We start from the raw sequence: 22,177 nt of genomic DNA on the forward strand, positions 1-22,177 counted from the left end.
CAAACCGTTCATTTGTTGGGTCACAAGGTAGATAGGCTGCATCCCAAAAATCATTTCCATATGATGAGTGGAGCTGCTCTGTTTGGTTGCCAGTTAAATTTCTCCCAGGGAGTTTTTAATCTAAACAGGGAAGTCAACGGGATTTGTTAGGTTTTTTTTTTTTTCCCACAATTCCAAAATTCCTGCCAAAATTTAGGGGTGTCATTACCAAATATGGGAAGGGAGGAGAGAGAGAGAGAGAGAGAGAGAGAGAGAGAGAGAGAGAGAGAGAGAGAGACATCATTCCCTAAGAAAGAAAAAGAGGGGATAAGGAGTCCATGTCACCACATAAGCAATCATTACAAGTGTGGGATTAAAAAAATTCTAGTGCTAAAAGGCAACCAAACATGGGATGGGACGAAAATTTTACTAGATTAATCCTAGGACAAAATTTTTACTGGCAACCAAACGGAGCCCTTGGACCCGTTTGGAGACGCGGATTTTAGAATCTTGGATTTTCTCAAAATCGTAGATTGGGGATGAGAGAAGAAGGAGACCGGCCGTCGTTTTCTTCGGATGGTCTCATTCTTCTCTTGTCTCCCATCTCCAGGATTTTGAGGAAATCCAAGATTCTGAAATCCTTATACCCAAACAGCCCCAAAAAGTTATTGGAATGGTCTGTGTGAACAATTGAACATGATTATTTTATTTCAGATGCACTAAAAAGTTCTCACAAATTCCCAACAGTTTTAACCTGTTTTGATATCCTGCCTAAAAATTTCTTTCCTTCGATTCTAAGTAGGGTCTCGAAATTCGGTTCCAAAATTTTCGATCACAGAGTTAGCAGGAGCACTTTGGGCATTCCCTATCCTCAAAGAAAACTCACACCATTAACTATACAGCCGTCAGTTGAACAATAACATAGGCATGGTATGAAATTTCGATCGCAAGGCCGAAACCGAAAATCCGAAATTGCCGAAACGTACAAAATTTCAGTCGAAATTTCGGCAAAATTTGTTACAAATATTAATTTTTTATTCTTTCACAAAGTTTCGATCGAAATCACCGAATTTTTGGTAATTTCGGTCGAAATTTTGACCCAAAAAAAGGGTATTTCGGGCAGCTAAAATTTCAGTTTCGGATATGTCCGAAATTTTAGCCGAAACCGAAATTTAAAACCTTGAACATAGGTTGCAGTGTCTCCGAAGGATGTCCTGCAAGACAAGGGAGAGCTTAAGACAGCCCCCACCTATCAGCAGCCTCCGGACGAGGCTGCCGACTTGCGAGCATAAGAGCCTCAGCCTATTTCCATTGATGCAGCCCTCATCGGATGGTCCTAGCTCCTTCATCAAGAGTGTTGAAAAAAATTCCCCAAGCCATTATGGTACTACTCCTTTTCTGATCAATACAGATAAATGTGTGGACATAAAACAATGGAAAAAACAAGCTGAGAGCTAGAGTAAATCCCAACAATCATATTCCCACCATCTCATGAATTCAAATCGCCCATGAGACTACTTTAGCTTATACATGAAATAAGTTTTATATGCTGACCTGATTACTTCAAATTACAGTACATAAAAAAAGTTTGATATGATTACCTGATTACGACAAATTCCAGTACATGAAACAATGATTATAAACACTGTATTTGATAGTATGAATTGATACCAGAGAATGATACTCCTTTGAAGACGATAGAGACTATTGAAGGAAATAAAAAAGGGAAACAAATTTATAAATAAGATGAAGGGGTATTTACCTTATTAATGTGTATTTATGATACAATATGTGAGTTACATGAGCCATGTAAAAACAAATTATTTAGGGGACAATTCGGCTAACGACCTATTAGCTTTACCATCTAGGCACCGCCTAAGTAGAGACCCAACAGTGGCCCTGCCAACAGAACCTGGGTGAGAGGATCAGTTGATGGCGTAAGAACAGCTGCGACCACAACCGCACCAACCACGACATATCTCCAAATCGAAAGCATCTGGTCTCCAGATACTAAACCAACTTGTCCCAGCAGAAGTTGGACAACTGGAACCTGTAAAATAGAAAAAAAACAAGGACAGATTGAACTGATGACACTTTGCTCATAATGATCCTAAAAATCATATTTTGAAACATTCTTTCTTAAGTAGTACCTTAATAAATTTCAATTATTAAACAACAGGATTTGGTCTTCATGTTTCAATCCCATTTAGATAACTTAGAAATTTTTTGAGAAAGAACGACATAGAGAACCAAATTCATGCATAAAGAGTGCAATGCCAGTACAAATTTATGTACCTGGAAAGACAAACCCGTGCTGAACATAAGCACTAGCACAAATTCGAAGTACTGGTCGATCGACCATAATGATTCCACTGCCCCTTCAGCATAGCTAACAAAGAAACTCAAGGCTGTCGGAGTGAGAACTGAATAGGAGAAGAAGATACCGGCGTAGAAGAGCACTGAAGAGCCTAAGACAATCGGGCCAAGGAACTTTCTCTCATCCCTTGTTAAACCAGGGAGAATAAAGGCTATTATCTCGTAAAGAATGATGGGGCTCCCAAGAAGAATCCCAGTGTATCCCGATACCTGCGTAAAATCAGAAGATTGCTATTGTGATTCAAAGCAATACATATTCCATGGGAATAAAAACTGGAATACTATGGTTCTACTGAAAATTCAATTAAAGATGAAACAAGCAATGACCAGCTTTTGTATTAACAACGATGGGGTGGAACCTGGAATTAATGCCTAACCTCCCCGAGATGGTGTGTCTGAGTGTCTGTGTGCGTGTGTGTTGTCCTCAATGATGAAACAAGTAATGTACACTGTTTTGAATTAAAAATGATGGGGTGGAATTAATGGAATTAATGCCTAACCTCCTAGAGATTGAATTGAACAAATTGGAAGCCCTCCAAAGCAAGTTACTTGGATTTCGACCCGAAAAGAAAATTTGAAAAAAAAACATTCTGTTAATTATTTGATATTTCTTACCCAAATAGTAACTCAACTACACGAGAGCAGCTGTTTCGAGTCAAACTAGGTGACCAATCCAGTTATGCAAGATCAAATTGAGGACGAGAATGATATCTGTGTCAGTGGGATGCAACTTTTACCATATTCATCATGAAGTCAATAAGGAGGTGGATAATCAAGCAAAAGGAGCTGCTAGGGAAGAGCCTTTTTTTATGCTTTCATTTGCCTCAAATGCATTTTTATGATCCCGAACATCTGTTCATTGTTCCTTCTTAATAAAGTTTTCATCATCATTCAAAAGAAAAAAAAATCCTGCGAATTGGTCAAAACATACATACAAATGAAAATGAATGACATGGAACTAAAGCCACACCAGGCTGAGTATGGAAAATGTAACTATACCAAGGAAAAAAGTGTTTCATAAATATACGATAGGCATTCACGTAATTTTAGCTTCAAAGTCATAAAGAAAAACTCTCCAGGAGATAGTTGGAGGAAGCAAACTCCCTGAGAACTAACAGGGGCGTACTACCAAATCTTTAGAAAATGCAAAGCAGCCTAAGATAGCTGCTCCCACATCCAAAACTGACACAAATATTCTGTCGCAGTTCATCTAAATGATCGAATATGCATCTCTTTATCATCTGGGAGAAGATCTTTACCAGGATAAAGAAAATTATAAATGGGGCTGCTTTCTCCATTTTGTCGTTCAAGACTCTGCAAAGCTTCTGCTTGTGAGCTGTCTAGAATTTCTACTTGTGAGTCATCTCCCATGCCTACAATTACAAATAGCACAAGTAATGAGAAGATACTAAATGAAACATAAAAACCCCTCTTCCTGCAACAAGCTTATATCATGCAGATACATAATTGATAAAAAGATCATAAGTCAGTATTGTTAGCAGAGAAAATGATCAGCAGTCAACAGAGATAAATGAGCCACAGAAATGAAAATCTAGATTTCTGATAAAGGGAAGGATTGTTACTGTGTGGCTTCATATTGCCACTAAAGAAAACCAAATTCCAAGGGATTTCACGCGGTAATTGCAGAACACAGAGACATGAAGGTTTTAATCTTTAAGAGAAAGGAATCCATAGGTGTCTAGCAGGCTTTGGAAACTTCTGTAAAGCAGTGTGATGGTTAATCATTTCTAGATGTTGTTCGAAAAAAATAAAAATAAATAATCATGCCCCAACACAGACATAAGAAATGAAATGAACACGGGCCTTTGGGGATTATATATATTGAAGGCAATTAAGGTCACCATAATGGCTTGGTCATAATGAGCAGATAAGCAGATGGTTAATATAACTCTGGATCTTGAGTCAACTGATAATCCAAATATAAAATATGCTTGAATTTGAAGACACAAAGAGATGCATGGAAAACTGTGGGCTTTAAAAATGAGATATTAGCATGAGTCTGTATGGAACAATAGATTGGCAGATTCTAATGGCATTCCCTGCTTTTAGAGAACCACTTGCCTAGTTGCATCATGCAGGTTCATGTTGCATGAACGAGGGTTTGGCTATCTAGCCACACATTAAACTCTGGGACAACAAGACAGACTGGATATGGGTCCAACTCACTATGTGTATGGATAGATTGGCAAAGAAGTGGAGAAATGAAGAAGTGGCTGTAATCATTACACTTTAAGCAGAGTTTAAAAACTCCTTGACTCGACAAGGAACTCGCTCGAGTCGACTCCTTTTTGCCTTGGCCGCGTTCCGCGTTGCAACACATCCGCATTCCGCGTTCTTCCCTAAAGAGTCAAATATACTTCTTTGACGAGTTATGACCGTGTCAACCGTGTCAACCACGCTCTTGGCCGCGTCCACGCCAAGTTGACAAGGATTTTTCTTGGCCACTTTCCGCGTCTCATCCGCGTTTTTAAACACTGACTTTAAGAGTCAATCAATTCGGGATAATTGTTGGTATCTTAATACAAAAATGGTCTTTGTTGGTATTTTAAAAAGTTGTTTTGTTTACAAAAAAAAGCCACTTTGGTTTTGGAGAATGAGTTTGCTCACTTCACAAAAGCGAATAGTCCCGTATTGGAAAGTGGAGAAAAGCTTCATGTGTTTATATAGTTTTTCACTTCTTTAGCTTTGTGAATGAGAAGAGGAGAAAGGGGGCCTACGCGTATAAGCCACCAAGTGGACCCGGTGGGCATTTGGCTATACTACACACGCCCGCCGCCCGCCGCGGCTCGGCGTGTGAGTCAAGGTTTTTCCTTACCCTATATTTTAATTTTTGTTTATGTCCGTAAAACATTACCTTTACCTTCGTCGTTCTTCAAAAAGAACGCCAACGTTATTAAGGTAAGCCGGCATACCTGGGTAAGCCAGCTTACTGGAACATCGAATAACTGGGTAAATAACGCCGTCGTTATTTTACGAATAATTGAGTTGTTCCTGAACGTTGAAATGCGACCTTTGGCCTCTGTAACGTCTTTTGAACGGCTCTTTTCTTAAATGGCGTCTTTACTCTATTAAAGGGTGTGTTGAACGGATATGTTTTGCTTTGTAAAAGAGGAAGTTCTCTGGTTTTTTCAACATAAGCAACAAAATAAAACTACTGTTTCTTCTTGTTTTCGTTATCTTTCTGTAAACAAAGTTTCCTTTCTTCCATTTTCTATTTTATGTATTTTGTTGGGCGATTGGAGTGTTCGGGTGGTTTGAATCTCTTTGATCGTGCAGTTCTTGGAGATCGACGGTGCGTCGGGCTGTTGTATCCTGGGGGAAATTGCGGCCAGTAATCTGCTGCATCGGAATTAGTTTCCGAAGGCGCAAATTCACCTTAAAGAGAGCGACATAATCCGTGCCTCATCTCGCTGCATCGGGAAAGGTTTCACCAACATCGTTTGTTTGTTTTTTCTGTTTCTCAACAGTGTTAAGCCGTATTATTCCCTAAATCCACAACATAGCGGAGTGGAGTGAGTTATTTTTTAGTTATGTAGACCTAGTGAGAAGCCTTGTCCCTCTCTTGTATATTGATGCTTGGTTTTAATAAAATTTCGTTACATTTCAAACACAAGCTTGCTATGGATGTACCTGAGCTGATTAGCACTAGCAGTTCAAATAGTAAGCTGTTGAATATCAAATGACCAACACATTAAAATCAACTGACAAAAATAAAACTAGAGAAGATGAATTCAAACCCATCAAATGATAATATGTTCTGAAGGTTATAACTGGGTTGAGAAGCCTCAAATGAGTCAATATGCAAATAGATGAAAGAATAAATCGTATAGCATACAACACCAGCAGATCTGGACAGCAATTTTGGTAATACAATGAACTAATTCCCAAACAATCCAAAAAATAGAAACAGAAAGAAAGTGAAAAACCCACCAAAGAAGCTTTAGAAGAGGAGTAAAACAAACAAAAAAGAAAAGAAAGAAAACCAATAAACCATGACAGATATCAATTAAACCATAAAAAATCGAAAATTGAGTAGATTTAATCGCAACCCAATGGCAGAAACCTTCTCCAAAACCCCAAAGCATAAAAAAAATACATCTCATAAACTCCAAAAAGAATAAGATAATCCAAACCATAAGAATAAATTCAGATTTTGCAGCAAACCTTAATTACCAGAAATAACCGGTCTTTCTTCAACAACAGAAGAACCAACAGCACCCAACAACTGCTCCTGTTTCTGGTCTTTTCCACCTTCGAGAGCTAAACAAGCAAACCCATTCTTCTTCTTTTTCCAGCTCTGAGAAATCCTGAAACTGGGTCTGCTTTTGATTTGCAGAGAATTTAATTTCCTGGAAAAATCGAGACGGGAAAAGCAGTTGAGGTTGCCTTGTCCTTGCTGCTGTTTATTTGGGCGAGACCCCTCGCGTATTTTAGTGAAATTTGGGAGAATTTCTATTATGCGCCAGTGGTGCTCTGGACCGTTGATCTGATCTTGGTGGGCCATCACCAAAGTATATGAATCTGGGGCTCCATCGGGTTTTTCTTTTTGAATGTTGATAGTTGTAATTTGCAAGACATAATGGAGGGCTAGGATTCGTTGATTCGTTATAGAGCTGGATTATTCCGTGCAGAAGTTGATCGATTTGTATCCACTGTCCAGCCTAGTTTGACGGATCTGGGACTGCCTTTGGATAATTAATTAACGAATGGGATCAAAGGAGGATAAAAAAGAGAAAGCAGTGGCTTTAACATGCGATCACTAACCTCACATTTAACTCCAACAGCACCCGACTTTCACCCAAAACAACACTAATAAACCATCTCTCTCTCTCTCCCTCCCTCCTAGGGTTGCAATTCGAGTTGGGTTGAATCGGGTTGAGGCCAACCTGGTATAGCATTCCCTCAAACCTAGTCCAACCCAACCCAACCCATCGGTCAACCCTAACCCAAGCTGCCTCTAAATCTCCCAACCCAACCCAAGACAACCCGTCTAGCCTCCTTTTGGTACATGCCTAGACGGGATTAGATCTTCTAAGATCTAATCATTAGATGGTAGATCAGGGCACTGGGGCAAATTGAGCAGCTAGGATTGCTTTGGACACTAGTCAATATTAAGCTAATCTTTATTTAGTTATTTCTATTATTATCTATCTAGGCACATAACAGCTTCTTCCAAATCGGGTTGTGTAGAGTCTGGTTAACCTAGCACCAAACAAAAAGTACCAAAAAAATATTATGTAATACATAAATCATTACAAAATTAGAGGATGGTCATTGGGTTCGCTGTGGTCCCAATGCCCACAAGGGCAGGGGGAACTGCCGGGCCTAGCAAGGTGTGTTCTCACAAGTCACAACCAATTTCATGCACAAAGTGTGCAAGGCCTCAACCCCGACCCTAAGCAACCGAGGAAATGACAACTCAACCTTGAGCCAAAATCGGGTTGAACCCGTTGGGTTTGGGCTGACCTGTCCCGAGTTTGCACCCCTAATCTCACATCCTCCCACCCGTTGGGTTTGGTGTGCTCTCGTTCCTCGTGCCTTCTAAAGATGCACAAGCCTTTGTGCTTGCTCTAATGATGTACTTTGAAGAGTTGGAGGAGTTTGATGTAAGGAACTTGGTGATGGTTGGACTTATAGAGTAACAAAAGCAGGTTAGGATCGTCATTAGAGCGGTTCTCGTCTCTCTGGAGGTCGTGCTCCCTGGAAGCTCCTTCCTAAGGAGCACCGAATCAAGGTTCCGAAGTGGGAGCGGCACCCCGAGAGAAGGTTCCTGCTTCTCAGGGTAAAATTTGATAGGAATGAACTCAGAGACTTCACTACTTCCCCATATTGAAGTTCAAAGAACAGAGAAAAGCACAATATTAACTTGAAAAAGTATTCCATATAACTCCTTAGCAGGTTTTGCAAGCTACATTCAGATAAGGTATCATCACACCGAATTATTGAGATTATGTAAAATGCAATCCTTTTTTGGAGGTTGGAATTTATTAATCCACTCACAATCTTGGGTCATGCTATGAATTGGTGTAAAATAGTGTGCCCTACGCTTCAGAACATAAGGTGTAAACAGTGTGCGCCACTAGATCAGAACATGAGGTGTAAGTTGTGGACTCCATCTAAAATATAGGTTTGGGGGATGGTGGGTCCCAACTATCAAAACACGAAATGTAAAACGGTGGGCCCAACATGCTATAAGCCTGTAACAACCATTGTCTGCCCCGTTTAGACCAAATTGCCCATAGCAATAATGCTTGCCCTGGAGTGTGCCATTTTCCTCTGAGGGCATATTTGTAATTTCGTTATATAATACGTTATAAAAACAAGGTTCACCATTTTCCTCTGAGGGGCCTATTTGTAATTTCGTTATATAATAGGTTATAAAAACCAGGTTCACCTACGTCTCCCAAGATGCTCTTTCAAGTAAACCCTAGCAGCTAAGAAGCAGAAGGCAAAACCCTCTTATCAAGTCATTGGCAAATGTCCAAGAGCGCCATGTTCAAACATTTCTTATGCTTAATATAGGTATGTAGATCTGCGTTTTTGAGGCGTTTCTTTTATGTCTTCATACGAAATCGGTTCCGATCTGAGTTCTTTAGGGTCATGTTTGTGAAATAGTCATTTTCCCTTTTTTATTTTTACTTCCATTTATTTTGTTCTAAATATTATCTTTTCTCCATTTGATTTTGGTTTTTCAGATCTAGTATTCTTACAAAATAACCCTTGTTATCTTTGATTTTTCAGATCAGATCTAGTAATGATTGATGTCATTTCCTTCAACGTCTTCTTCCAAAGCTAGCTTTCATGCCCGACCTAAGGTTGCAATATTGTCACGAACCGGTTAACGACCTTAAATTTATGGTTGATTCTCTCAATTGGCTCAACTACAGACCGCCTCCTCTTAGAGACAAGAGTCTGAATGTTAGGTAAGCTTTTGTTTGGGTTCTTATTTCTCACATAATTGTTGAAGAAAGAGACAAGGATTTGTTCTTATATCTACTACATGTATTTTACAGGCTTGTTCATGGAACAGGTGATGTACGAAAACATGTCTCTTTCTTGCCAGCGAAAAAGAGTTGGAATAGGATGGCCGGTAATTTCTCCATTGCCCTTTCTGATTCTAGTGTGTCCGAAAGAGTAAAAGAGTGAATAAGTTGACGAAAAAGTTGCGAACGCTTGAAATTATAATAAATAAGAGGAAGAAAGATTAGGAAGAAAGAGGATAGGAGAAAGCTTGAAATTATAGTAGAGGAAGTAAGAGTCCAAAGAAAGAGGAGGAAACAAGAGTAGAAATAAGAGTCCAAGAAATTAATGGCAATGTTCTAAAGAAACTTTATCTATAACTACCTCATAGACCCATTAAATAGATATTTTAAGAAGGAAGCAGTTTTGCTTACATGTAACCAGATAACCAGATGCTCTCTCTTATTTTACAAGTTATATCCAGATGCTCTCTCTTATTTTACAAGTTATATCCAGATGCCTCTCTTATTTTACAAGTTATTTCATGTTTAAATAAGGGAAATGATTTCTGTCTTATTTTACAAGTTATTTCATGTTTAAATAAGGAAATGATTTCTGCGCTCCAATGTTTTGATAAAACAAGCGCTCCAATTTTTATCGTGTAGCATTTAAAGGGTTTAAAGGTTGTCTGAGGAATATTACGGTTCTCAAAAAAGCACTTAAAGAACTTTAAATACTACACGACAAACAAGTGGAGCGCATGTTTATCAAAACAATGGAGCGCTGAAATCACTTCCCTTAAATAATCATGTCTTGATTTCAGGTGTGGTTATTTGAGTATACCATGTTATGGACACCTAGTTTTCCTAAATCGCATCCACTTCGACTATGGATACAAGGAGGATAGAGCATACAATTACTATTCAAGTGGAACACGACTATGGATACGAGGATGATAGAGCATACAATTAAGATTGGCTTGATGAGAAGATGAAAGCATCACAGGAGGGCTAAGAATTTTTTTTGTTTGTTTATTATCTTATTGTAATCATTATTTAACCTAATGTCGAAAGGAATTTCAAGTGTTGAGGATAAAATGATGCTGACAGCTCCATAAATGACCCTAATTAGCATCTTCTTTCTCGTTTTCATGGTCTTAGATGTCATCAGAGCATGCATAAAATGAAAAAAAAAAAAAACACACACACACACACACACTCATATATATATATATATATATATATATATATATATATATATATATATATATATATATATAGGTTTATCTCATATGTAGTAGCCAATTCTATTATTTTCCAGATAGGACCCATGCAATAGACCTACAATTGGAGAGTCTGATTTTGTTCACGCCATAGAATTTAAACGAGAGTTTTGACATTCTAAGCATGGTTCACACCTTGGCAATCTTCTATGTTTTGATGATTCTAAACACATGTTGATTTGTGTTGTTATTACTAATGTGTTCGATTTTTTAGTGCATCCAATCAATCAAACACCAAAGTCAAGGACAATGTATAGATCATGGCTTGAACCAATGATGGAGATCAAATGAGCCAAAGCAAAGACAAAGGCTTGGACAAATCATGTTGATCTTGTAAAGCCAAGAAATAAAGAGTTGATCCATGAAGAAGTGGACCAAGACTTGAAGAGAACATCATTGTTGAAGATCCAAGTATCGAAGTCTTGTGCTAGGTATCCCATTTTTAAGGCACATAGGATACCCAAATATGGTCCTAAAAATGATAAAGTATAAGGCAAAAGACCATGTACCAAGGCTCAAAGGACTGAAATAGAATAACCATAATTGTGGAAAATTATACTGGGCTGGTCGATTGAGAGGCAGCAATCAGAAAAAATAAAAAAGGACCAGCGCTTGAGGTGTGGTTGACCGGACTTGGATGAAAATTAGCTAGTTTTGGGGGGACTTTGTCGTATTTACAGTTTTGCCCCTAAAACATCTATTTTGAGCTCAAATGCCTATGTGAGGGTACTACACATCCTTGGGTCCTTATGGAATAATCCTAAGCTTATTTTGACTTTTCATAGAGTGATTACCACCCTTGTGCCTCATTTGGGATCATTTAAAAGGGATTAGATCTTAGGATTCGTTTGTACATCTTTTGAGAGGGAAACTACTTGTGAGTTTGAGAGCTTGTTTAGTCTTTAAAGAGGTGGTTTGCATTTTCATTTTCTTTATACATCTTGTAATCGGCAAGTGTTGGTAGAGACGCAAAGCCATCTTCACAGGGCGAGTGTAGGAGACGCAGAGCAATCTCGAGAGCAAGTGTGGGAGACGCAGAGCTTTCTCCGGTTGGCGAGTGCTGCGGTTCAGAGCCATACTGTAAACAGTTTAATTCCCACATTTAAGGGAATTGGAATTAGTGGAGCCATCAACTATCTTGGTGGAGTGGAGTAGGCCTTGGTGTGGATCGTTGGACCGAACCACTATGAATCTCTGATGCACTCTTCTTTACTCTATCTCTCTATCATTGTTTGTGTGCATCTTTGTGTTTATCTTCATTGTGCTTGAATGTTTAATTTGCCATTTGTTTTTTATTTTGCATTAACAGGGGCAAAAGTTCTTATTCCCAATTCACCCCCCCCTCTGAGGTTGCTATCTTTTCTTCTCTACGCGGGCATACATTATGCAAATAGTAGTTGGTGAAGTGGATTAGGCCTTAGTGTGGATCCTTGGACTGAACCACTATAAATCTCCGATGCACTCTTCTTTACTCTCTCTCTCTCTCTCTATCTTTGTTTGTGTGCATCTTTGTGTTTATCTTCATTGTTATAGGCGGTTAAAAGGGGGAACAGGTCACATTGTTAGGGTGTTTTTAACAGAGATTTTTTACTGAGGTTAAATGGCCGATTCCTCCTCTTCCTCTGGCCCTCGTACATATAAAAGGATTCGAAGAGAGTTCCCACAGTTTACGGAGTGGTTCCAGCATCGGGACTGGGTTCGAAGCTTGCGGTACAACCAAGCAAACGCTGAAGCGAAAGCTCCCACCAAATCAAGAAGCTTGTCAAGAAGCAATGGAAGCAATTTCTGGAGGATTACAAATCCGTTTTTGAAGAATTCTTCCCCTTGACACACCCGACATTGAGGCTATAAGCACACCGGTGTACAAGCTTCCTTTTCCTTGAAATTGGTTGGAGTTTACTGATAATCTAAGGCGGACCCAATGGGAGGAAAAAAGGACCCTTTGCATCCAGAAAATAGCTGAGATTATAGCTATTCGGAGAAGCCCGATAGAAGAGGTCCCCTATCCACAATATGCCTTGGAGTTTTGGCCAGAGGACATGGAGTTAGAATTGGATATGGGGATTCTGATGGTAGAACTGAAGGATTGTGCGGAATAGGACTGTGTTATGGATCAGCGAGGATCCAATTTTGGTTTTGGCGTTATTGGTGCATGGTTGTGGAAGGAAAAAGAAAGATAAAAGAAGAAAAAGAGAAAAAAGAAGAAAAAGGAAGAAGCAAAGAAAACAAGAAATAGGAAGAAAGTGAAAAAAGGGGGAGTAGATTAGGAACTATAATAGTTCCGAAGAAACGCAGGCAACATTGGAGTGGTAAGGAAAACTATTTTTTGGTATCCTTTCCATTAGGTCTACTCTATCTAGTTCTGGGTATGCCCAGTCCAGCTTTTTGATATTTTGTAATACAGGACAGGACTCCTTGTCCCTAATGGTTATCTAATATCAATGAAATTGTCAATTTAAAAAAAATAAAAAATAAAAATAAAAATCTTCATTGTGATTGAATGTATAATTTGCCATTTATTCTAGGAAGATCATTTTTTAACACCCCCCTGCAAGATTATGTGCCCCCCTCTTAACATGATTTGACATCAAAAGGCTTTAAAGCCTGCCCACAATGCACGAGAAAAAAAATCTTTTCTTATACCATGTAGATTCCACCTTCCTATGAAGAGAGAGAACCCCAACACAATGTTGTTGAGAACACTTTGATCAGATGATTTTGGGTCTGATGAAAGGGCTCTTGATATGCCAAAGCCTCTTTTAGGGCTTGCAAATATTTTTCTCCATTTCCTTTTTAAATGGTGATATTTCATTAGAAAGGCAAGCACACAACAGTGATAGTCGGGACACCAGAGTACAAGTGAAAGAGGGGGGAAAACACAACCAAGACTACAAATTTCAAGTGGAAGAAAATAAGAAATCTCTAGTTCTGAACTAGACACTACAGATATAGTGGAATTGATTAAAATGACCCTCCAGTCGATCAAAAATCTTATCAATAAACTCCGAAAATCTCCAGGGATGGGGACCATCTGATAACATTGAAGGAATCACCCTTTTCTATCAAAAGTTTGGACCGTCGATTTTTGTAGGTGTTTATCTTAAGCACGAGACATCAATCTCATGTGGGACCTCAAAATTGATTGTCACTATTTATCATTTATTGCCTATCTACACGTTCTCAACTGTTAGGAGGATGCTAAGGCTGGGTATACAAACTAGTAAAAAAAAAGATGCTACAAAGTAGTAAATTGGAAAGAAGGGATTGAGCCTCTATTTCAATTGGTAAAGGATTTTGTTCTTCAACCCTGAGGTCAGAGATTCAATCCCAACTTACCTACTAAAAAAATTAATTAGCAAAGAAAGGACAGGAGAGAGAACAGTGGAACAGTAGGAACCTTCTTGCATCTCTTACTTTTAATGGCTACCTATAATCAATGAAGAAATTATATATTTTCCACCAAAATTTTTACTATACTTGATTTTTATATGATGTCAATTTAATAAAGTTTTAAGTTAATATAGGAAAACTCGAAATCAACGAACGATGGACCCTGGCAAGCCTTTGAGTACATCCCTTAGAGCATAGAAATGATTCTCACATATATGATCAGAAATCAAGTTGCTAGAGAGACTATGGTCTGAAAATGTTCGCCAGCGTGCCTCTTCCAGAGTGTAAAATTCTTTACCTTTACCACTACCATTACAAGTGTCTTGCCTTCGCTTTAGAAAGTACAATGTTCCAGGAGTGAACAGCTCCTCGGGCGCAGCTCCATCCTGTTTAACAATGGCAGAATCCTTTGAAAGTGGCTTGCGTAAAGGGTTCTCAACAACACCCGATTCATTTGTGATTGAAAGTTCTGCCATGGAAAGCAAATAACAGATTAAACACCACAAATTTTTGCACTTAGTTGTGTATAAAAAAAGAACAGAAAAAAAAGGAAAAAATGAGTGTATATATCAAATTAGGTTGTTATGTGTGTCTAATGAAACACATGCACATTGTTGTATGTATGTCTTACACAAGTAAACTAGTCAATTCATTTGAACTTTGAATGATACTGTCAAAATGCGCCAGCGGTTTTTGAAATCTCTACTTATCAGCTAATACAAGGTTTTCAATTTGTGGGTGTCTCATCATTTCTTTGTAAAGACCAACAATTTGTTCACAATGGTGGAAAACTGTGGGTGGTTCTAAGCTCAATCATTGAGTTGTTCATCAAGATATGTGATTTGTCATCCATTAATATTATGGATAAATTTTGTTGCTAAGATGTTGCTTTGGTTATTAAAGATTTGAGAATGTGGGTAACCAATCTTCTCCATTGTGTTGCGCCAATGCAACTTTGCAACATTACAATTACAATCTGAACATATGCACTTGTTGTCTTCGAGAGAATGACTGAAAAATATGTTACATCTTTGGACGGCTCTGATGGGTGGGAATTTATAGCAGGGTAAGATCAAGGAATCATTATCACTGTTCCGCCAAATGGGATTTTCAAGAATTAAGCCTCATCAATTCACCATTTGAACTTAATCGAAATGGTTGTGGCTTTATAGGTATTCCCGAATTTATAAACAGATCCATGTTATCGGCACCAAAGCGGGGTTTGAATATTACCCTTTTGAGGGTAATTCAATCATTGATACGTGCTCGAAAAGCGGAAGAGTGAAGGTGTGGTGAAAGTGTTCGATATAATGGCAATTAGAACTCTGATATCTTGGAACCCGATGATCCAGGAAAATGAAAGAACAGTGGAGATACATGGTAGTTTCAAATTGTCAAGCGTATTAAAAGCATGTGGTGTTTTAAAAGAAATTCATGAAGGAAACAAAATCCATGCTTTTCGGATCACAAACGACTTTCCAGTTTCGTTAAGCAAGCCCGGGAAAGCTGGAATACATATTGATGGATTTGTTCATTCAAGCATGATGGGTGTGTTTGCAGATTTTGCTCGTGGAGTAGGAAAACAAATTCATACCTTTTCAATGCAACCTAGTAGTTTCCATGAAAGAAGAAGAAGAAGAAGAAGAAGTGAAGAGGGGCGAGAGAGAAGTAGAAGAGAGAGTCAACATTTCTCTCCCTCACATAACATCATGTGTGTGTGTCACTAGGGTTACATGTACAGTGTCCATAACATAGTTACCGGATTCACCATCCGCGATCCGGGGTCGCACGATCCGAAACGTGGTTCACTAACGACCCGGATTGCCAAAAATGATGAACCACGGCGACCCGCAGGAGAGAAAGAGAGAGAGATGCATATAGACTAGAAGAGAGATGGAGAGAGCTACAAATTTTATATATTTTTGGTTGAATTGGAACTAGAGCTTTATTTTGAAAAAAATATGTAGGGCATATATGAGGTTTTTTTGTTTTTTTATTAAATGGATGTAGTATGGACTATGGAAGGATATTCATATATTCCAACGGGAACTTTCTTTTTGAAAAAATATGTATGACATACACGAGGTTTTTATATTTTGTGTATTAAATGTGTGTAGTGTGTACTATGGAATGACATTCTTGTAAAAATATATGAAATTATATATATATATATATATATATATATATATATATATATATATACCCTCATCGTACAGCTTACCGGACTACCATTGTACCCCGTACCCGTTAACGTACTGCGTACCGGAACGAACCGCGTTCCAGGTAACCTTGGTCCAGAATACCCTTAATCGGGTATATAATTACACCGCTTCACCTAAGAATACCTATACCATTGAAGCCCCTTCTGGCTTAGATGTTCCAGTAGCCAATTCCATTGTTGAAATGTATCTCAAGTGTGGATTAATAGAAGCAGCATAACAGCCATTTGCCGAAATATTGAGAAAAAAAATGCGGTGTCTTGGTAAGTCATGATTCAGTAAGTCATGATTCCTGAGTTTGGAAGACATGATCAGGGCAAAGAGGCAATCCATCTACTTGGAAGAGATGCCATTGGAAAAATATTGGACCCGACAAGGTGACCTACAAGGTGATAGATATTTTTCAAAATTGTGCAAAGATTATCAGATCAAACCAAAAGTAGAGCATTATGCCAGCTTGTCCAACTCCTCAGCCAATGAGGCCATTTAAATGAAGCTAAGGATCTTATAGAGAACATGCCATTAGAAACAAGTGTAGGTATATGGCAGACATTGGTAGGGGCTTGTAGAATATATGGATATTTAGAAATGGGAAGAGAAGTAGGACATAGGACAGGTTCTATTGATATTAGATGGGGTGAACCCTGTAATTTTTGTGATGATGTCTAACCTCTATACAGATGCAGGTGAGTGGGGAGAGTGCAAGAGGATGAGATGCTTGATGAAGAGGAAGTGAAGTAGAATGGATAAGGGTAGAAACTAGGTATTTAATGCAAATCCATGGGTTCACAGAGCACAATGAAGACATTCTCATTCATTGACTATAAAATCCTAGTATGTTTCTAATCGTCACTGTGTATTGATTAAAATCCGGATACTCAAATCCTTCTGTCAACAGTTCATTATTCCGATAAGCCATTTGAACCCGAGACTTGTGGCTCTATACTAAATGGAGCCACAAATCAAAATAAACTACACACAATGACCAAAAGCAGCTAGAATTTTCATCAAGATCTAAAGCTTTTTTTTTTTTTTTTTTGAAAGATGACAAATTTCATTAATGTTGGAATAGAAGATCTAAAGCTTTTAAAATAATTCATCAATAGAAAATCAACTCATCAAAATAAAGCTCCAACATTAGGTTCTAATCAAAGGGGAATCAAATACTAGTAAAAAAATATTAGATTTGTAAATAAGTCTATCAAACAAATCAGATCAACGAACTAATGTCAAACAATGGCCCAAAAGGTGTGTAACATGGTATAAGACTAATGGGGTTGGTAGGTTTAAGGTATGAAGCAAGGGTGATAAGATGGAAATGAAGGAATAAAGAAGAGAAATAAAGAATACGTACCTAGGATGGCGTATTGGCCTCGGGCGTCGTTCTGCTTCAGATAAGTTTTGAATTGGGATAGCTAGAGTATAGAAGTAAGGGGCTGATCTCATCTGAGAGAGAGAGAGAGAGAGAGAGAGAGAGAGAGAGAGAGAGAGAGAGAGAGAGAGAGAAGAAGAAGAAGAAGAAGAAGAATATAGAATTCAGAACAACAAAGAGATCAAGATCAAGATAGAAATGATAGGAGTAGAAAAGGGAAGCGGTTTTTTAGCCCAACCGTGGGGGGAGATGTAAAAAGGGAGATGGAATGGGGGTAACTTATGAATCCAATCGGGGGGGGGGGGGGGGGGGTGGTGGTGGGCGGGGGTGGAGATAGATAGATAACCTGGAGTCGCAATAGGGTTCTCTTAGACATCACACATTAGGATATGAAGCTTCACATTTCAAGAAAGTGTCACGCTGAATCAAAATAAGAATGCATCAATTTTTATTCACATTCAACTGTTTTCAGGGCCACCAGGCCTTCTATGCAAGCTAGACAATTTTGTTTTTAAATGACTCCCTACTACAAGTAAACTAGGACTCTTCAAACCCACTATGACTCCTAACTCATCATGGAAACTACCCCACTTGAAGCTCCAAAAATACAAGGACACCCTTCTGTTGTAATGTATGTCCACTTAACAACTTAAATGATTAATTAAAAAAAACTCAAATGGCCCTATCACTTATGATTTTCATAATAAACATGTAAACCCCATCTTAAGCAGCTACGACTTAAAAGAAATCAAGTGATATTGGTGGGGAAAAAAAGACCGTAGTACCCCTCCTATAACTTAAACAACTTAAAAGACACATAAAGGACACTTAAAAATTATAATATAGAACCTAGGACGGTCCCTGTCGGTATTGTAGCTCTGATACCAATTGACATGGAACAAACAAGAGAAAGGGATATTTTTAGGCTTTGTGTTCAAACTTAGGTTACTACGCTATGGGAATTGGTAAGTTTTAAAGGAAAAGGCTTATGAAAGTTTAGGAATGAGAAAATAGAGATTGTTGTGACGGATTTAAAATGGATGGCTTAGATTTGAGATTTAAGGTAATTATGATAGGGGAAGTGAGACATTCACTCCCTTTTCTTCTCTGGGCCAGCCCACTCTAGCGTATTTATGACCACCCTTTTAAACTATAAGAGGCTGGCCCAAGGAAGAAAAGTTGGGCGAATATATCATTTCCCTTATGACAGATCTGAGATAAACAGACTGTCGTGAAATATTGGTGACTGTAAGTGGCTTGTAATGTCCCTTTGGTCTCTAATCCATGAAGAAGTTTAAAGAAAAATCAACGGTTGATAATGTCCCAAGGATTGATGTTACCCAGTTTGGGTACTTTAAAGTTCTTGGTAAGGAGATGTTGTTGCCTTCACGGCGGTCGTTGTGAAAGCAAAGCTTATTTCGAAGATTGCAGAGAAGAAGATCAAGGAGTAGCCGGTGGGGCAGTTGTTCTTACTGCTTGATTTGGGAACAAATCTGAAAATGGTAGTTTTGAATTTCTATGTTTTGTTTAAGTAGTTAATGATTAGTGGGTTTGGTTGGGGGAATCATGGCTCGATTGTCTTTTTCTTAATCTGCATGTTGGGTTGAATGGATGTTGAGAACTCCCTTAGGGTTTTTTTAATGACTCTGGTATGTTGCTTTGATTTTAATTTTGAATACTTGGGAAGAAATCAGTATTGGAATATTTTTGAGTAGTTTGTTGGTGTGTATTAAGTACTGTTTTTCTTGCTGTTGATGTTTTTGTCTGTTATTCACACTAATTTCTTCTTGCTTTTTCTTCTATTTGTGCAGAAAAAAATCTGGACCAGTGGCGATCGATGGAAAAGCCTGATTACAGGAATATAAAATTGAACACAGATGCTCTTTTAGCGGACAACAGAGCATAAGATACGCGATAAAATAGTAGTGGACATTAACCTTTTAGAGCTACGTGCCATATACCATGTGATTAAATTAACTTTGCATGAAGAAGTTAAATCAATTCAAATAGAGACTGATAGCTGACAATTAGAAATCGGAGAATGTTCTAGTTATTAAATGGGTCAATGCTATATTGGCTCTACTCAAACAGTTTGAAAAGTCGACAATCAGAAAGATTCTTTGGACGGCAAACAAGGCCGCTGATATCCTTGCGAGACCCACCTACCCGAAGAAATGATTGATTATTAAAGAAATATCCAAAGTTCTTGCAAGTCAACTGGAGATAGATGCAACCTAAAGTGAGAAAACAACAGAAGCTTATCGAAGGGTGTGTTAGCTTTTTTTCTACCTTTTCATACATGGCTGCAATGTCTGCAATAAGCTCATATTCGACATGCTTCGTAACATGCTTAATGTCCTCTTCGCAGTCGACCTCGTGATCAATAACATCCGTATTTCTTATTTTTATCTGTACTTTACAGGTTTATTGATGGAACAAGTGATATAGGAAAAACAATTAAGCAAGTATATTTATTTTTCCTGTTATCTTTTTATGTTTGGATGTAGCAAATAAATTTTTTTTGTTCATCCTAGAATCTCTAAACATGATCACAAAATCGGATTATAGCTTATTGCCCTTTTTGAAGAAGGTTCTGTTACTAACATGTTCACTTCATTGTTTGTAATGTATTTGGGTTGAAAGCCGTACGCGTTTTACGTCTGGAAGATCGCCCATACCATGGTTGAGGCATAAATTGAATAGGTATGGTCGTCCTACTGCTAAAAGTATTATCTTGTCAATCATTTGTTGTCAATCTTTGAAGTCATGGCGCTTTTAGTAAAAATTCTTACATTATGATTTCTTATTAGAAATACGGATGTTATACTCGTGATCAATTACATCCAATCTACTATTGGCATCATCTGTATCTGGCTCTAGAGCCATGGTTTTAAACTTCAGCCGTAATTTCAGATTTCCACAAGACCGAATCGAAATTCTCATGGAAACATTTTTTTACAGGATTTCAAGAAATATTTGCTGAAATTCCAAATTTTCCAATGAAATTTTAGGGAAACTGAAATTTTACCACAAAATTTACAAGATTTCAACCGAAATTTCCGCCAAAACCAAAATATTTCGATTTTTATTGTGGCCGAAACTGAAACCGTAACCAAAATTTAAAACCTTTTCTAGAGTGATGGTTGTACTCGGTTCTTATTTCAGATCATTGTCTTCCTTCACTAACATTGGCTGCTTAGGATAATCCTTCATGCAAACAAAGGTTGAAGGAACGGAGAGCATTCGAGTTGGCTGTGGAAATAGAGGAACATGCTTAGAGTAGTCATACCCGCTATAATAGAATTTCTGTTTCATGTGCTGAAATGCAGCGACCATTCCTTGTATTCTCCTCTCTCCTTCCATAGATTGTGTAAGCAATTCATTGTAGACCAACAGTTTGTTTGCAATGGTGGAAAGCTGTGGGTGGTTCTAAGCTCCAATCATTGAGTTATACAGGAAGATTGTTAGATATTTTGGGTTTTCAAAATCTTGAATTTTTGGTTTTTAAAAACTAGTGTTTTGGGAAATGTTTTTCTAGAAGTGTTTTGGTGAAGAAAAACTTTTCTTTGGGAAAAAAGTTGTTTTTTGTAAAGAAGTCTAGAAGTGTGGTTGGAAAAATAGTCTGACATTGGAAGTTTCGAAATTTGGAGATGGGTGTGTAAAGATGCTTTACATATCAATGCTTTGTTGCTAAAGTAGGTTTTAGCCAAGGGTGGACCTGCACCTCAGCCCACGCACCCACGCATGACTTTGATGTTTGCACGACCATGTTGATAATGGGACTATCTAATCTTTTTTACATTGTTTAATCTGTTGTTAAAGTGTATTACAATTCCCCAAAAGCTCATTGCTGCCAATCAGAACTGTAAATTGCAGTAATTGAAGGGAACATGATTTTCCTACTTGGGGTTGGGCCTCTAGCTCACTGGTTAAGGCTTTGTTCTTTGACTTTGAGGTCGGGGGTTTAATCCTAGATTACCTACCAAAAAGAGATTGGAAAAGAATCAGAGACTAATTTTAATTCCCGATTCGGGCAATCCAAATGCGCCCTATATGGCTATATGTATGGTAGGAGTGTCAATGGACCTGAGCAATCTGCGACTGATCCAATTAAAATGGAAGGAATGCTAAACTGAAGGGCAGCCTTGCAAAAATAAGCCTCAAGGGCACCTTATTCGATCTATGTCACTAAACTTGATTTACAACTCCTTTAATTTATATTTTCATGAACTATTTTAATAGGGACAAGTGATGTGAATCCTATGGTGTGTCCTTACCCTTCGTCTTAAAACAAAGCAGGACACTAGTTTAATTAATCATGATGGAATTCTTTCGGCTTAAAAAGGTGATAGAGAAGAGAAATAAATTTTCATTTAATTTTATGTATCTCTATCAACTTTATCCCATATCTTTCAAAAAGTATTGTATGGTTTACACATCAGGATAATCCAAACTGTCCATTTGATGGGCCACAACAAAAATAGGCTGTCACACAAAATCATTTTCATAGGATGATCCTAGCCCTACGATAGTTTTATAGACTGTAGGGCTAGGATCATCCTATGGAAATTATTTTCT

At 38.1% G+C, this 22,177-nt stretch overlaps 1 protein-coding gene and 1 long non-coding RNA gene across 5 annotated transcripts; one reads left to right on the forward strand and one right to left on the reverse strand.

The window, feature by feature from the left end:
- Positions 1 to 1,692: 1,692 nt before the first annotated feature.
- Positions 1,693 to 6,799, reverse strand: LOC143859173 (sec-independent protein translocase protein TATC, chloroplastic-like). Its single transcript, XM_077369863.1, has 4 exons — positions 6,550 to 6,799; positions 3,615 to 3,728; positions 2,275 to 2,565; positions 1,693 to 2,029 (listed from the first exon to the last, which is right to left on the reverse strand). The coding sequence occupies exons 2-4, from the start codon at positions 3,651 to 3,653 to the stop codon at positions 1,844 to 1,846; spliced, it is 516 nt and encodes a 171-aa protein (XP_077225978.1). The 5' UTR covers positions 3,654 to 3,728; positions 6,550 to 6,799; the 3' UTR covers positions 1,693 to 1,843.
- Positions 6,800 to 8,745: 1,946 nt separating this feature from the next.
- LOC143859082 (uncharacterized) lies at positions 8,746 to 21,039 on the forward strand. 4 transcript variants are annotated; one of them, XR_013239134.1, is made up of 6 exons: positions 8,746 to 8,898; positions 9,118 to 9,299; positions 9,390 to 9,466; positions 19,411 to 20,064; positions 20,243 to 20,302; positions 20,765 to 21,039. It is a non-coding gene; the product is annotated as an uncharacterized LOC143859082 (long non-coding RNA). The 4 variants fall into 4 exon arrangements; XR_013239135.1 differs by having other exon boundaries at positions 20,800 to 21,039; XR_013239133.1 differs by having other exon boundaries at positions 20,243 to 21,039.
- Positions 21,040 to 22,177: the final 1,138 nt, after the last annotated feature.

This window comes from Tasmannia lanceolata, unplaced genomic scaffold (genome assembly GCF_043159265.1).
Source record: "Tasmannia lanceolata isolate RefF3 unplaced genomic scaffold, GAP_Taslan_0.1 ptg000029l, whole genome shotgun sequence".
NCBI classification, from domain to species: Eukaryota; Viridiplantae; Streptophyta; class Magnoliopsida; order Canellales; family Winteraceae; genus Tasmannia; species Tasmannia lanceolata.

What these genes read in the sequence shown, in the direction of transcription:
- LOC143859173 (XM_077369863.1), bottom strand. Translation starts at nt 3,653, where the DNA reads ATGGAGAAAGCAGCCCCATTTATAATTTTCTTTATCCTG. An exon ending in TTATAATTTTCTTTATCCTG is followed by an intron (nt 2,566 to 3,614) that starts GTAAAGATCTTC and finishes GATTTTACGCAG; the next exon opens with GTATCGGGATACACTGGGAT. An exon ending in GCACGGGTTTGTCTTTCCAG is followed by an intron (nt 2,030 to 2,274) that starts GTACATAAATTT and finishes TCTATTTTACAG; the next exon opens with GTTCCAGTTGTCCAACTTCT.